The following is a 17,567-nucleotide window of genomic DNA, read 5'->3' as shown; positions in this document are numbered from 1 at the left end:
AGGGAGGGAGGGGGAACTGGGATTGGTGGTAAAATGAAAAAAATTTTAATAAATAAATATATTTTTTAAAAATCTTTTTTTTTTAAAGGCCAGATCTGGGGCTAGGCCTTTAAAAGAATGAGTTTGAATCCCCAGAATCCACATAAAGCCCGATAATAGTGGCAAATATTTGCATCCCCAGTGTTCCAACATTGAGATGGGAGGTGGAGACAGGAGAATCCCAGCTAGCCTGGCTTCCACAGTGGGAAAACAACAAAGACACCTGTCTTGGAGGTGGGGGCTGACAGCTGGCCTCTGAGGTTGTCTCCTGACCTCCACACACATACACACCCACACTCAAACACAAAGGTGGATTTAAAAAGAGAGAGAGAAGTCCGGATCTCACATACAAAATTAGAAACCTTACATGGGCATAAAGCTTGTGGTCTTCCACTCCCTTTGTCCTTACACCTGGGTTTGGAGAAACATTCTTCAGGGAGAAGGGGTGTTCATGAGAACACCCAGAGTAGACACACATCTGAAATGGCACTTCCCTTCCTTGACTCTGAAGAGAGAGACCTCAACTATGTGGCCAGTCCTGTAGTCAGCTGACCTGGGTGCTTTTTGCTGTAGCCTTTTTTCTTGAGGAGGTAGATGGAGAAGGGGCTTTCTCCAGTCTGGCAGTGGCTGCCAGCCATCTTTAGCCTATCCCTTCAGGCTCCAAACTCCAACCAACTTCAGCTGGGTCATTGCTGCTAGGGCTCAGAGCATTATCCCCGCCCTCAGCTTCCCTCCCCTGTGGCCATGGCCCCTCCCGTCAAAGGAAGTGAGAGAGGGGCTGTTGCAAGAGGAACTGGGGCCAAGAGTCTGAAGAAGAAATAAGTGAAGAAGCAGAGCCATGCCAGAGCCACCCCCAAGAAACTCCTGAGCCTGCACCCCTGTCACTACCCACAGGAGCCCAGACACCACCCTTCAGCATGGTAAGTTCTTCAAGGGTGGGCTCTGGGAGTAATGGCCTGGTGGCAGTGCCCTAAGCACCCTCAGAAACTGGAGCAATGGTGAAGAGAATTGCAGAACCTTGGGGGAGGGGATCCCACAGAGTAGCACAGGGTACCCCCATGTCCTCCACCAGGAATCAAGTACTACTAATCTAAGGGTACCAGATTGGCTATGGGGACCAAGACTGCAGAATAATAGGAATGGAGGTGTCCCTAAGGGGGTTACACAGTTTGCAGGGAAGGGTCATGTCCCTTTCCAGGGGCTTAGAGAATCCTCTCAGACACTAGTCTTGCCCTGTGGTTTGAAACAAGCACTTCCCCCTGTCTTGGCCTCTGTTCCCAAAGCTCATATTTGGAAGTTCATCTAGAGATGGGAATGTTTCTGGGGTGTGGGACTCTCATTGGAAACATTCATGGGGGTCTGTGATTTGACCACTGTGAGTCCACTAGTGGTGGGGCTGGCTTGTCTCACATGAGAGCTGTGGGGTGTGATAGCAGTGTAAGTGATGATAGGTGGTTGACTGTAACAGTTTCAGAGGCAGATGGTAGCTCAGTGGTAGAGTCCTTGGCTAGTACGCTCAAGGTCCTGAGTGCCATCGCTAGCACTGAAAATGAACCATCATCATCGTTGTCATTTAACTTCCAGTTAATATTACTAAAGAGGAGAAGTGGGAGGTATGGGGGTGGGGCAGGAGATAGCAAAGGAGGAGGAGGAAGAGAAGGAGCTAGACAAAGAAGAAAGAGAGAAAAACAGGAAAGGAGAGGAGATTGGGGAGGATGTATAGAAAGAGGAGGAGACAGGACTAGGTGACAAAGGATGGAAGGGTACAAAGGACTGTGTTCTCACTACTACACAGGGATGGGAGTGGAGTTACTGCAGCCAGAGATGTCACTACAAGTTCAAGGCCTGCTGATGATGACAAGGCTGGGGGATGGTCAACATCTAGACATGCTGTCTAGATCCAGCAGCATCATGGCATGCACAATAAAAGCCAAGAGTAGTCACACAAGTCACCCCTGTGGCTCCACAAACCTACAGTTTACTTCAGCTTTCATTTTTTGTCATTCTGTCAATGAGAATAAGGGTATGCTCTAAGGAGAGGGGTAGTTGTTGGGGTTGGCGGTTACAGCAAATATGACTGGAATGGAGGCAGGGAAGCAGGGTAAGAGAGAACATCTTTTAGGAAGCCAGTGAGGGTTGAGTAGGCACAGCACTTCCTGGCATGCACACAGCCTTGGGTTCTATCCTGAGCATCATACAAACTGGGCGTGGTGCTGCACACCTATTGTCCCAGCAATTGGGAGGTGGGAGGCAGGAGTTTAAAGTCATCCTTGACTATATAGCAGGTTTAAGGCCAGCCTGGGCTACATGAGAGTCTGTCTTTTAAAAAAAGAAAAACAGGAAGAGATTTGCCGCTTGAAAGGAAGGGAAACCCCTCCTAAGCTGCCAACACTGTGAGATGCTTAGTCAACAGACTGCTTAGCAGACAGATCTGAGGGGGGAAATGAGTCAAAGTGAACAGTGATAAAACCTGGAGCCTGGTTTAGTGGCACACAGCTGGAGACTGAGACAGAATCATGAATTGGAGGCCAGCCTGTACTACCTAGCAAGACCAAATAAGGACCAAAATAGGACCAAAGCTGGAGCTCAGCTGATAGTTTCCTAGCATGCAGGAAGCCCTGGGTTCCAACCCCAGCACACGTAAACTGGATCTACCAGCCCAGAACTCTGGAAGTTCACACAGATGGGAGAATCAGTACAAGGCCATCCTCTGCTACATAGTGAATTTGAATCCAGCCTGGGCTATAAGGCAAACAGGCAGGAAGGAGGGAAGGAAAAGAAAGTCAAAGAGGACAGTGAGAGAGAAAGAAAAAGACTGACATTATCTATAAAGGCCATAGCTGTGTCTAGGAATATGGAGAGATTCATGGAGAGTTGCTGAAGACCAGGATGCTATGGAAAGAGCCTTTTATGGAACATGCACTCTAACTGCACAGTAGCTGCTGGTGCCTGGGAGGTCGTGCATTACTGGATTCAGTGATAGAGATGGGTGTAGGTCATTGGCTACTGTGGACAAGTCACTGGGCATTCCTTGTTGAGTTGGTGTCGTTGTGGTTCTAATGGTGAAGGTTGCTGTTGGTGGAGATTGGTGCTAACAATGGTTCTCATGGGTGGGTTGGAGGTGGTGGTCATCTATGATGACAGCTGGTGTTTAGTTTTTTGGTTTTTTTGTTTGTTTGTTTGTTTCGAGACAGGGTTTCTCTGTAGCTTTGGAGCCTGTCCTGGACTATCTCTGTAGACCAGGCTGGCCTCGAACTCACAGAGATCCACCTGCCTCTGCCTCCCGAGTGCTGGGATTACAGGCATGCGCCACCACTGCCTGGCTGGTGTTTAGTTTTGTTATTTTTTTTAGCATATTTAAACCTTTATTTTCAATAAAAGAAAAAATAAAGTAAAATTTTTCTATATTTTATTTACACAAGTAAAAAGGTCAAGATATTAAGAAAAAAAGAAAAAAATTGTGTGCCTTTGACCTGGTTGGTCTCTCCTTTCTCTATTCTATTATTTGTAGATTTGGTCCTTTCATGATGTCCCAGATCTTTTGGATTTTTTTTCATTTTTCTTTATTAAGAAATTTTCTACTCATTCTACATACCACCCACAGATCCCAACTCCTCCCTCCTCCCATCCCCAGCCCTCCCTCCCAAAGCCACCCCACATCCCCCAAATCAAGGTTTCTCATGGTGAGTCAGTAGTACCCGGCACACTGAGCCTAGGCAGGTCCAAGCCCCTTCCCACTGCACCAAAGCTGCACAAAGCATCACACCGCAGGCACAGATTCCCCAAATCCTGCCCATGCACCAGGGACAGATCCTAATCCCCCTTCCTGGGTGCCCTCCAAACAGTTCAAGCCAAACAACCATCTTCCGTATCCAGAGGGCCTAATCCAGTCCCATGGGGGCTCCACAGCCAATAGTCTACAGTTCATAGGCTTCCACTAGTGTGACCGGTCATCTCTGCACATCTTCCCATGATCTTGAAGTCCCCCGCCTGCAGAATCCCTCCTCTCTCATGGATTGGATTCCTGGAGCTTAGCCTGATGCCTGGCTGTGGATCTCTGCATCTGCCTCCATCACTCATTGGACAAAGGCTCTCTTAGTCCAATTAGGTGCTGGCAAGCTCTCTAGTTTTGTTATTTTTAAGACATATTTCTGTTTTTATTTATGTGTGCACATCAGTGTAATTGTATGTCATGTGCATGCCTATGGAGGCCAGAAGGTATCAGATCCCCTTGAGCTTGATTTACTGTTGGTTGTGAGCACCATGTGGGTGCTGGGAACTCAATTTTCATCCTCTGAAAAAAATATCAAGTACTTTTAACCACTGAGCCATCCCTTCAGGCCCTGCCAGTATTTGGTGTTTTAAGTCAAGGTCTTATGTATACCCAGGCTTGTCTCAAATCTATGATATAGACAAGGATGACCTTGGAAATCCAATCCTCCTGCTTCTGCCTCCAAAGAGCTAGGATGACAGGCATGATTCACCATGCTCTGCTGTATATAATACTGGAGATGGAACCCAGGGCTTCATGCTTGCTAGGCCAGCACTCCACCAGCTGAGCTACATCCATTGTTTTTTGAGTCAAAGTCTCATATGCCGTAAGTCATCTTTGAACTCACTATGTACCCAAGATGACCTTAAACTCCTGATCCTCCTGCCTCCACCTACTGAGTGCCGGAGTTACAGTCATGTGCCACCATGCTGGAATAGCTGGTGTTTAATATTAGTCATTGATTGTTGGTTGTTTTCCGCAGGAAACTGACTATGCTGGTTATTTGGAGTCTGAAGGGTTAATACTCATTTGCTGTTGGTTGTTCATTGCTAGTTTCTAGTAATGGTGATCTAGCAATTCACTATTAGATTTTGAATGAGATATGGTTATGTGTGGTTGTCAACGTCTGTATGTGCAGTGTATGTATAAGGTGTATGTGCTGATCGACCACATGTGAAGACCAGAGAAGAACACCAGATGTCCTGCTCTGCTGTTCTCTTGCTTAAATTGGATCTCTCATTGAATCTGAAGTTAGGCTGTCAGCTAGATGCCTTTGTCTCCACCTCTGTAGCACTGGGGTTCTAGGTGGCTTTGAGACATTGGCTGGTTTTTTTTATATGGATGCTTCAAATTCAAACTTGGGTCCTCATGCTTGTGTGGCAAGCACTCTTATTAAGCCATCTCCCCAACCCCTCAGTGTGAGTTTGTTCTCACATTGATTTACTTTGGGATGGGGATGTATGTAAAGGTCAGAGAACAATTTGCAGGTGGATTCTCCCCTTCTACTGTTTGGATACTGGAAATTGAACTCAGGTGATCAAATTAGGCAGCAAGCACCTTTACCCTCTCAGCTATCTTTCTGATAGTTACTGTTTTGTGGTTGTTACTGTCGTTGGACACTCTTTATGTATTTATTTTTGTTCAACCTAGCCACAAACTCATGATCCTCCTGCCTCAGCCTCCAAAATGCTGGGATTGCTGGCATGCATCATCACTTATGTCTGTTTATTATTGGTAGTAGTCAGTTGATTTTGGTTGGTGAGGGTGTCAAGGCTGGTAGCTATAAGCAATGTTAATGGTGGAATTGTGTGTTGTTTCTGTTTGATGCACTCACTCAAAAGATTATAGCAGTTTCTGTTTGACTTTGGAGTGTGAGGGGGTGGGGTCAGCTTTTGTTTGGTAACAGTGGTGACTTGAGGGTTAAGGTGGTTGCTTTGAAGATTAAGGCACAAAGTGAAGCAGACAGAGCTGGAGATATGGTTTAGTGGCAGAGCACTTGCCTAGCAAGTTCAGGGCCCAGGTTCTATTCCTAATACCACAAAAACAAACAAAAAGGAATAACGAGAAACTAGAGAGGTGGGTCAGTGGTTAAGTGGTGCTCTTGCAGAGGACCAGAGTTCAGTTCCCAACACCCACATCAGTGCCTTAGGACTGCCTGTAACTAGTTCTAGGGATTCAGCTGGGCTCCATGGGTACCCACACGCCTGTGTGCACACACACAGCACAAACACATACAGACACGTGGATAAAAATGAAATAAATCTTTCATAAAAACCAGAAGGAGGCCAGTGGTCAGGGGATGAACCAAAAAAGGAGGTATTTACAAAAGAGACTTAACAAACCACAACTGTGGGGCTGAGGTTGTAGCTCAGCTGATGAGGTGCTTGCCTTATGTGGATGAAGCTGTGTTCCATCTCAACACTACATAAACCAGCATGGTGGTGTACAACTCTCATCCCAGCACTTGGGAAGTAGAGGCAAGAGGCTCAGAAATTCAAGGTCATCATCCACTATATAACAACTCTGAGGCCAGCCTGAGCTAAATAAGACCTGATCACAAATAAACTAAAGCTACATTAATTTTTAAAATAATATTTATTTATTGTGAGGGGAGTGAACTTGCTTGTAGGCCATGGCACAATTCGTGGAGGTCAGAGGACAAAGTAGAAGAATTTGCTCCTTCCTTTCATCGTGTAGATCCAGATTGCACTTGGGTTATAAGACTTGGCAGCAAGCTCCCTTACCCACTAAGCCATCTCACTGGCATAATGGTATAGCACACCAGTAATGTTCAGAACTTGGGAGATGGAACCAGGAATTGGGAGGTTAAGAGTAGCCTAGATGATGAAACACAATCTCAAAAAAAGAAAAACACAGGGCTATTGAGATTGCTCAGAGGGTAAAGGTGCCTGCTGCCAGGCCTAATGATGTGAGTTCCATCCTGAGACTCATTTCTTCAAGTTGCCCTCTGACTGTAGGTGTGCTATGTCACACAAGCACACCCCCAACACATAAACAAACAAACAAACAAATAAAATTTTAACTTTTAAAAAAGCATACAGAGGTAACAAACTGTATTAACTATGATAGGCCTTATCTATATGTGTTTGATTACAGAAAGCAGTATGGTATTTTTTTTAAAATAATAAACAATAAAAGGACAGACAACTGATGGGACAAAAAAGATAGGAGGGGACAGACAGGCATCTGCTTTGGGCATAGAAACCACTAGTATCCAGTCTAGTGAGCAAAACACTAAGACCTGAGTTCCCCCAACCCCAACCTTTATGTGGAGAATTTGAGGAGGTGCAACAGACCCCAGCTACCTCCAAAAAGACAAAGGTTGTTGGCTAAGCCAAAAGAAAATTAATTCACTGATCCCACCTGGCACACAACCCTAATCTCAGCCTTGAGGAGGGAGAGTGAGGCACTTAGAGATTTGGGAGTTAAGAACGTTGTTTGCACAGTTCAGTGGAATAGCAGGGTGTGGTCCAAAACCTCCCCGGCTGGGGAAAGACAGGTCAGGGATTTTAGGGTCACCCCCTGAGGGCCAAGGGCAGGGTGCAAGAGCCACAGTTGGATTCAGAGCAGCTACAGCATCAGGTTCACATCTGCACAGCTTCCTTGAGGAAGGAAGTGGCTGTTCTCTTTCTCTCTAGTCTGAAGCTCTTACTCGTCACCACCCAATTCTAAGAGAGCTTTGTTACCAGTCTTGGGGTCACAGCCTGTGCTCCCACGTGCCAGATCCAGCCACTAGTCCTTCATAAGCCAATTAAAACAGCCAGATTAAGAGGGAAAAGCAGAAAAAGGAGATTCATTCTGTGGCAACGTTGGGAAGAGGGATAAGGAAATACAGTGATACCACCTAAAGAGATTCTCTTTGGTCAGCTTGAACATGATGTGCATGGTTCTGGGAGGCCTTGCCCTTCTCCCCCATTCCCTCTGTCTTGCTGAAAACTGTTAGAATACATTCTTTTTTTTTTTTAAAGATTTATTTATTTATTATGTATACAGAAGAGGGTGCCAGATGTCATTACAGATGGTTGTGAGCCACCATGTGGTTGCTGGGAATTGAACTCAGGACCTGGAAGAGCAGTCAGTGCTCTTAACCTCTGAGCCATCTCTCCAGCCCCTAGAATACATTCTTAAAGCTAGCCACCAAGGTCTGTTCCCTTATTTGGCCACTTCTTCGTCCTGAGACTGACTACCAAGGTGCTATGAAAGTATTAAAGTCCAGCAATCAAAAACCCACTTTGGCTGGAGAGATGGCTAAGCAGTTAAGAGCACTGGCTGCTCTTCTAAAGGACCCGGGTTCAATTCCCAGCACCCCCATGGCAGCTCACAACTGCCTGTAATTCCAGTTCCAGGGGATCTGACACCCTTATACCATTGCACATAAAATAAATTAAAAACAAAAACAAAAAACAAAAACCCGGGCTGGAGAGATGGCTCAGAGGTTAAGAGCACTGGCTGTTCTTCCAGAGGTCCTGAGTTCAATTCCCAGGAACAATGAGATCTGGTGCCCTCTTCTAGCCTGCAGGCCAAACACTCACTGTATACATAATAAATAAATAAATCTTTAAAAAAACAAAACCCTTTGTCTCACCTAATTAACATGCCCATTTAATATTAAACACCTCATCCTAACCTGGGGTTTTCCCATTTACCTTTATAAAGTGCCATTTTTCTATGGGCCATGCCTGTCTCCTCTATTCAGAGGCAGTCCTTTGTTCCCCTCCGGGACAAGTACCCCTGCCCCCTTTCTCTTGTTCCCTTCCCCTTCTCCCTCATCCTCTATCTTCTTGTATCTTATTCCCTGACCTTTGTTCCTCTGGGGCAAATAAATCTCTTTGTGCTGAGAACTTGGTCTTGGGGGTCCTGAGCCAATATTGATACCTCACATACACACACCCCAAGTACATCTTCTGGATCCTGAAATTAGATTAGGTTTATTTAGAGCCCAGAGTTATGCTTATCTGTGTAGTTCCTAGTCAAGATGTGGTCCTACCTACCACTAACCCATCCATGTCTCTGCTGTAAGGTTGTCTAACAAGGCAGGGTCTGTTGGCTGGCCCTGGCTTTAAGCTTTCTCTTCTCCCTGCATTATATTCCTGGAAGAAATGCCAGTTTCTTTGGGTCCACTGTTTCAATAGTCTGATAGCCAAAGTGAGGCACACAGTGTCATTGTAGAATATGTTCACCCAGCCAAGCTGGTTACAATTGGCATATTTGGAATGAATTCTAAAGCTGCATCGTTTGGCTCTTCCTCCTGCCTTGGACCCTTTGGGGCTGGCCAAGTTCAAGGCTGACACCCATAGTGATGATGGAGAATGTTAATATTATGTGACAACCTTTGACTCATTGAATCTGCGCAGCTGCCTCATTAAGCCTTTGGAGGTCTTATTTTTCAAATGAGGAAACTGAGTCAGGGAGGCCTAGCAAACTGCTGGATAAACAAAAAGATGATTTCAGTTAGGTCTCTTTAAGAGGCCACTTCTCTTAGTAGTCACCTTGACTATGGCTTCCCCTTCCTTTTCCTAGAAAATGAGAGCTCACCTAGGGCTTGCCATGAGCAGCTCATTGCTGTTAAATAGCTTCTGAGCATCCTCCTGGCCTTATTTGAACCTGGTCTCCCCACTCAAAGAAGCTAGGATCCTGGAGTTGCACACCCACCAAACATGCATATCCAAGGCCTTTTTGGCCCTTGAGGTCAAGTTGCAAGTCTAGCTCTAGGTGATATACCCACTTAGCCTTTGCATGCTCCAACATGGCCTTTCCTTGGGGGACTAGCCTCACTGACTTGCAGCACCACTCAAGAGCTTCAAGAGCAGGGCCGTAGGCCAGGCCTGTACCTACTCTAAGCACTGATAGAAATCAGGAAGTATGTTCACTACACTGCAGGGCTTACAAGCCTGAGTCCTACAAGAGCCGCCACCTTGACCACAAACAGCCCCTCCCTTCAATAGCACCAAGAAGGCTGTCATGTCATCTCCCAACTTCCACCTTCACCCCCAAACCCCTACCCACCCATCACCCACCCCCATGTAGGCCGAGCTGACTGACGAGCTAGAGGAAGAATCTGCCTTCCACTTCTCACCATAGCCACCTCCAGCCCCTCAGTAGCTTTCACAAGAGACAGCAGATTGAGTCATATTTAGCTTGTGGTCAACTGAGACCTCAAACCTATTTGTTGCAACTCCCCCCACCCACAGCTCAAGGAAGGAACTTAGGAACACATAGTTTCAACTTGAACCAGGGAGACAAAGGGGTGCTTGAGGGGGCATGAAAGGCAATCTTACCCCTAGGGTACTTCATTCAATTATTTGATTGTTTAGCTAGGTTTTGGTTTTTTGTTTGTTTTTTTTTTTTTTAAGATTTATTTATTTTATTTTATGTGTGTTTTGCCTGCATGAATGTCTGGGTACCATGTGCATGCAGTGCCCTAGGAGGACAAAAGAGGGCATCAGATTCCTTGGAACTGGGGTTACAGTCAGTTGTGAGCCACCATGTGGGTGCTAGAAACCAAACCAGGTCCTCTGCAACAGTAGCCAGTGCTGCTAACTGCTAAGCCAACTCTCTAGCACCACCATACCCCATAGCCATTTTGAGACAAGGTCTTATGTAGTCCAGGCTAGCATCCAACTCACTATGTAGCTGAGGGTGTTCTTGAAACTCCTGATCCTTCTGCCTCCACCCCATGAATAATGGGGTTCAAGGTGTACACCATCACACCCAGTTTATATTGTGCTGGAGATGGAAGCTAGACAAACAATGTCAACTGAGCAACACCCCCAAACCCCTGCATCCACCTCATGAGTAGCCAGGATTACACACAGGAATACATGGATGATTTTATGACATAGTGGAGCTCAGAACAAGTGGAAGAGCTTGGATATTGGAGGGAGGCAGGACAGACAGGAAGTGAACATCATGAGCTTGAAGACAGAGAAGACACTGAGCAATGTGAAGAGTGGAGGAAAAACAGAAAGAGGAACCCAGCCTGAAAGGCCAGAGGGGCCAACCACAGCTGGCCTTGCAGCCTCCAACCTTGAGGCACCAAAGTTTTCTCTTCTGAAAAATGGACCTAATAACAGTACCACCCTCTGTGTGTTGAAAGGAAAACTTGAAGTAATCCACTTAAAAACCCCCGTCACAGAACTGGAGCGTTGGCTCAGCAGTGAACAGTGCTGATGCGCCATCATGAAAATGGATGTTAAGAGGCCAGCATCCACATCCCCCAAATGTTTTTTAGCTCCAGGTCCTAAATATCCAACTAACACCCCTTTCTGGCTTCTGCATGTACACAGGTACCAGTACCCACACTCCACACAGTCACACTTGTATACACACATTTGTATATACACATACACTAATTGTTTAAGCTTAGTCATGTACATCATGGCTTAGTCATAGGGATGTAGATCAGTTGGTAGAGGGCTTGTCTCATTTGCATGAAGTCCTGGGTTTGATCCCTAGCACTTCACAAACCCCAAATAATGGGTACCATGCTGCCCATATATCCTCTCACTGCTTGGGCAGTAGAGGCAATAGATCAGAATCTCAAGATTATCTTTGGCTACATAACAGGTGTGAGGCTGGCCTGCACTACATGACCCTGCCTCTTTAAATAAATATAGATGTTTAAGACAGGGTCTCTCTACGTAGCCTTGGCTGTCCTATGTAGAGCAGGCTGGCCTCAAACTAACAGAAATCCATCTATCTCTGCCTCTGCCTCCGAGTGCATGGGATTAAGGGTGTGGTGGTGCCCTTAATTAAAAAAAAAAAAAAAAAAAAAAAAGCAAGCAAGATGTCTCAGTGGGTAAAGGCACTTGCTGAACAATCCTAGTTCCCTGAATTCGATCCCCTGAACCCATAAAGGTGGCTGGACAGAACTGAGTCCACAGTGTTGTCCTCTGGTCTTCACACATGCACACCCACTCACATCATTCACATATACAAATAGTAATAAATAAAAATTTTAAAAACAAAAGAAAAAACAAGACGCTTAGTAAGGACTGAAAGTGAAACTTAATAGTACATGTAAGTCTTGGGATTCCACCCCTAATTTTCATGATCCGTCCTCACCAACACTTCTGCTGTTCCCATCTTACAAGCAGGAAGCATTGGCTGCTGTGTCCCAACCTCCCTCCCCAGCCTCTGTCCTTCCTCTTCTTGGCCAGACTGGCTGATTGTGGGTCCTCACTGTCCTTCTACACCTCCCACTATGACTGCAGGATCTTGCCAACACCCTCCCTGGGGCCATTCTCAGAGTGCAGTCAATTTTCAGTAACTCAGATGGCTCAAAGTTCCTTGCAGCTCCCAACACATTCTAACATAGCCTCATCCCACATAGGGCACCACTTGTCCTGGATACCTCTGACCTCCGAGGCAGTGCTTTTGTAACCTCTCCAGGTATATGTCACCTTTAACAGATGCACCCTGTTGCATTCCATGAGCTTCTCCTCCTCTTGCCCTGTCTCCTTCATGTAGAGATACCTGACACTCACTTTTCTGCAGTGCCGAACTCAGGATCCTGTGCATGTAAAACAAGCATAAACACAGCAAGGAAGGTCTGGAGACAAGGCTCATAATACTATACTCCTGACTCTAGTAAAGGGTAATGTGATCAGGGTGGAGCCCCTGCCTAGAATCCCCCAGTGAGGGGTCAGGGGTAGAATACCTGCTTAGCGTGTGTGAGACCCTGGGTTTCATCCTGTTTCAAGTCAGAAAGAAAGAAGGGAGAAGAAAGGGATGGAAGGAAGGAAAAGGAATCCATGTAATCCTTTGTAAAGCAGAGGAAAAGTTGTGGATACTAACAAATGTCTCTGCAAATCTGAAAGTGCTCACACTAGTGGCCCCAAAATGCAGTGAAGCCACCAGATGTGCCCACCTCAAAAAGTCTCAAATGCAGGCTCAAGAGGGATACTAAGGCAGATTGTTGTGGAGCAAGATTTTTATTAAAAGTTATTAACAGAGCCGGACAGTGGTGGCACACACCTTTAATCCCAGCACTCGGGAGGCAGAACCAGGCAGATCTCTGTAAATCCAGGCCAGCCTGGTCTACAGAGCAAGATCCAGGACAGGCACCACACAGAGAAACCCTGCCTAGAAAAAAACAAAACAAAACAAACAAACCAAAAAAGTTATTAACATCCGGGGTGGGGCGGGGTGGGGGGGGGGGCAGCGGCAAGGCGAGGCAGCGGCGGCGCATGCCTTTAATCCCAGCACTCCAGAGGCAGAGAGGCAGGTGGACAAGGACAGCCTGGTCTAAAGAGTGAGTTCCAGGACAGCCAAGATTGTTACACAGAAAAACCCTGTCTCAAAAAACAAAACAAAAATTATGTTATTAACACCAGGGACAGACAGGCCGAGTTACAGAAATATAGCCCAGGCTCTGAGAAGAGTTTAGGCCCCAGTACCAGAGATGGACAACATGGCAGGGGCTCTAAAGAGAGAAAATCAAGGTCTGGTGGCACAAGTAGGGTCTCAGTCATCCCCTTCTGAGGATGGAGGAGATTACACAGCGTAAGTCTACAGCCAGGTTCTCTGATCTCAGGCAGAAGGCAGGGAAAAGGGTGGAGCACGCGTGTGGCTGGGCTCTTTGATGGAAACTCATTGCCCCAGGTGAGAACCCTTAGTACCTGGTAGTACGCTGGCTAATGACTCAAGTGTCTCAGGAGGGTGCCTCTTGGTATCTGTGAGAGTGGAAAGGCTGCTTGAAAGGTACTGAGGCCTGTGTGCAGCTAGATTCTAATATTACATTCTTTTTAATTTTAAAGGTGTACACATGTTTTGCCTACTGTATGTCTGTGCACAGTGTGGGTGTCTGGCACCCAGGGAAGCCAGAAGAGAGCACTGGACCCTCTGAGCTTGGAGTTACAGAGAGTTACAAACCACCATGTGGGTGCTGGAAACTGAAATTGGGTCCTCTGCAAGAGCAGCAAATGCTGCTTAGCCATTACTCGAATGCCCTGAAACTTTAAAAAAAATTTTTGTTTGTTTGTTTCAAGACAGGGTGTCTCTGTGAAACAGTCCTGGCTGTCCTACTTCTCACTCTGTAGACCAAACTGGCCTCAAACTCACAGAGATCCACCTGCCTCTGCCTGCCAAGTGCTGGGATTACAGGCGTGCGCACCATGGCCCTGCTGAACCTTATTTTTTAGTTGATTTGGGTTTAGTTATATTACACAAATGGCCTGGAACTCACCATCTACTTGCTTCAGCTACAGAGTTGTGGAATTAAAGGCATGTGTGTACCACTGCATCTGGCTCAAACTTGAGTGCCAACAAAATACACAGGTAGAAAACTCTACAGCTGACATCATGTGGCAGTCCTAGAAAAACTCAGGTGCACTACATGGTGTATAAAATGACCTTTAGCGTTTTGCCAAATACCCTATGACTGAGCCCGTCCTCCCTGTACAAACTCCCATGAGCAGTGAAAGCAGCACCCAGTGGGACTGGGAGGGGGCACTGCTGACAGATATAGCATGTGTTTGGACTCAGCCTCTGTAACGAGTCTGTCTCTGTCCTACCAACTCCAAATAATGACATGGAGACTTCTTATTAATTATGAAAGCTTGCCCTTAGCTTAGGCTTGTTTCTAACTGGCTCTTATAACTTAAATTAACCCATTTCTATTAATCCACATGCTGTCATGTGACTCTGGACTTTTACCTCTCCTCCTGAATGTCCTGTTTCCTCTGCGTCTGGCTGGCGACTCCCCATTTATTATTCCCAGAGATCTCTCTGTCTGGAAGTCCTGCCTATACCTCTAGCTATTGGTCATTTAGCTTTTTATTAAACCAACCACAGTGACAAATCTTTATGCAGTATAATCAAATATCTTGCAACAAGCCTCTGCTCTCTAGGTGTCTTGTATGGTCTCCAGCTGTACATAGCTATAAATAAATACCCTGCCCAAGCATGAAGCAACAAATATCTAAAATAACCTTCAGGCTATGTATAACTGTAAAGGAAACATCAGTGAATTTCCTGTTGGGACTTAGGTCTTAACCCCCAAAATATCTTATAATATGTATGCAAATATTCCAAAATCAAGTATTTTTTGAGAAAGGATGTCAGTCATGTATCCCAGGCTAACCTCCAACTAAATATATTAGAGCTGAGGATGGATTTGAATTCATTTTCCAGCCTCCTCCTCCTGAGTTCTAGGATGAGAGGTGTACACCAGCAATGTCAGTTGTATGCATTGCTGGAGTTGTAACCTAGAGCTTTGTGCATGCTAGGCAACCGCTCTTTCAAATGAATCACATGGGGGGGTGTTTATTTATTGTGTCTGTGTAGATATATGTGCAGGTGTGTGCACACACAGAAGCCTGTACATGCTTGTATTAGGAGACCAGAAGAGGGTGAAGTAGTCACAGGGTCTTTTTCATCACTCTTCACCTGTTCTCCTGAACCAGGGTCTCTTCCTGAACCTCTTGCTCGGCTGAAGCCCACAAACTCCAACAATCCTTCTGCCTCTGCATACCATACCCAGAGCTGGGGTTATAGGCATTTTTGAGAAGTACCCAGCTTATTACACAGTACATCTAAACTCCAGTCCTCAAGATTTTGGAGCAAGTGCTCTTAACTGCACACCCATCTCTTCAGCCTTTTTTAAAAATATGTTTGGTTTTTATTTATTTATTTGTTTGTTTATTTATTTATTTTGAGACAGGGTCTCACTCTGTAACCCAGGCTGGCCTTAAACCATGGCAAACTTGCCTTGGCCTCTCAGGTGCTTGGAGCCACCATGCTTGTGTTCTAAAATGGGTTTGCTGTTTGTTTGGTGTTTTTTGATGATGGTAGTAGTGTTTATTTTTTGTTGTTTGTTTTGGTTTGGTTTTCAGTTGGTTGGTTGGTTGACTGTTTAAAAATAAAAATAAACTTAAAAAACTTGAAACATTTTGATTAACGATACTCAACTGGTATTGATTTTCTCTTTACATAAAATATTTTTGTTGAGCCAGGAGTGGTGACAATACTATTAATCCTAATATTCAGAGGTAGAGCCAAGAGATCTCTATGAGTTGGAAGGAGCCTGGTCTACGTCGTGAGTTTCAGGCTACTCACGGCTATATAGTGAGTCAGTCCCCCCTTCTCCCATCTCTAATTAATTGTGTGCAGGCATCTACTCACTAAATGGCAACCATATTCCCATCTCTAAGACAATCAAAAATAGTCACACCGGCTGGGGTTGAAGCTCAGTAATAGACCAATTACCTAACATGCACAAGGCTTTGGGTTCCATCCCCAGCATTGATTAAAAACAAAACACTGTTATTCCAACATTCCTCCCCCTCCCTCCTGCCCTGGACACCATGCCTTGGTTCAGAATTCTTGAAGGTGTTAATTCTTGTTTACCTATACAGCCCAGATCCTTTTGGGATCCCTGGAGAAAACAGTCCCCCATTGTACACAGAGGCTCCCTGGAGATCCATACTTGAAAGTATGCATGAGAATGGCCCCATAAGATCACATGTTTTAATACTTTGTCTCAAGTTGATGGCATGGTTTGGGCAGTTTGGGAGGTGTGGCCTTTTGGAGGAGTATGTCACTGAGGGCACACTTTAAGGTTTCAAAACTCCTACCATTCATTCCCAATGTGCCCTCTCTGCCTACTGTTTATGGATCAGAATATGAGCTCTCAGCTGTTCCTGCCACTATGCCTTTGCTCTGCTATCATGGACTCGCACCCTCTGGACTATAAGCCGAATTAAACACTTTCTTTTATAAATTGACTTGGTCAGAGTGTTTTGTCACAGCATTAGAAAAATAACTAAGGTTTATTTGGAGCTTATAGTTCCAGAGGGATAAGAGTCCATCACCGTCAGATTGGGGAATCATAGGAGCAGGAAGGCATGGTGACTGGACTTGGAATCTTAAACCATAAGCAGGAAGCAGAGAGACATACTTCTTTCAGCAAGGTCACACCTCCAAACTTCCTGAACAGTGCCACCACCATCAGAGTGGTGACCAAGTATTCAAATACCTGAGATTGTGGAAGGGAATCTCATTCAAACCACCACACCTTCTTTGGCCTCTCACTTCAAAATGTCCTTTCCCTAGCTTTTTCTTCACTGTGACAAAATACCTGACACAGACAACTTAACAGGGAAAGGGTTGAGTCACGGTTTCAGCAGTAGCCATCCCTTTGGACCTGAGGAAGATCAGCATACCATAGCATGAGAACTTGTGATAGAGGCTGCTCATACTGTGATGGTCAGGAAGGAGAGAAAGCAAGACAAAGGAGCTGGGGGTTCCACTGGTAAAGTGCTTGCTGAGCATGCACAAAGCCCTGAGTTGCACCCCCAGCATTGCATACACCATGTCTACAGGTATAGGGGCTCATCTGAATGAAGGAAAGGAGGAAAGAGGGAGAGGATGAATGAATAGAGGTGAATTTAGCCAGGACCACATCCCAAAGGCCTGAATGTCAAAGCAAAGGATTCAGCCTTCATTGTTCAGGCTGTGAAATTAAGACATGGCTGTAGCTGATGATCTGTATTACAGAGAGAGAGAGATAGATAGATAGATAGATAGATAGATAGATAGATAGATAGATAGATAGATAGATATTACAGATATATATTTAAAATTATAATTACACTGATTGATTGACTGATTGATTGGGAGAGTATGCGCATGCAATAGTACACATGTGGAGGCCAGAGAAGCAAGAGTTGGTCCTCTCCTTCCACCATGTAAGTCCCAGGGATTGAATTCAGGTCATCAGGCTCAGTAGCAAGCA

At 45.5% G+C, this 17,567-nt stretch overlaps 1 protein-coding gene across 1 annotated transcript in view; it reads left to right on the top strand.

Annotated features, from left to right (window-relative positions):
• Window positions 1-797: 797 nt before the first annotated feature.
• Window positions 798-17,567, top strand: part of Myo1f (myosin IF) — a 55,850-nt gene continuing 39,080 nt past the window's right edge. Inside the window, exon 1 of the mRNA XM_036170844.1 lies at window positions 798-959. Coding sequence (XP_036026737.1) covers window positions 957-959 — 3 coding nt within the window. The 5' untranslated portion in view covers window positions 798-956. The remainder of the gene's footprint in view (window positions 960-17,567) is intronic.

Source organism: Onychomys torridus, chromosome 21 (assembly GCF_903995425.1).
Source record: "Onychomys torridus chromosome 21, mOncTor1.1, whole genome shotgun sequence".
Classification (NCBI taxonomy): Eukaryota; Metazoa; Chordata; class Mammalia; order Rodentia; family Cricetidae; genus Onychomys; species Onychomys torridus.
This window is presented reverse-complemented; position numbering and strand designations above follow the sequence as displayed.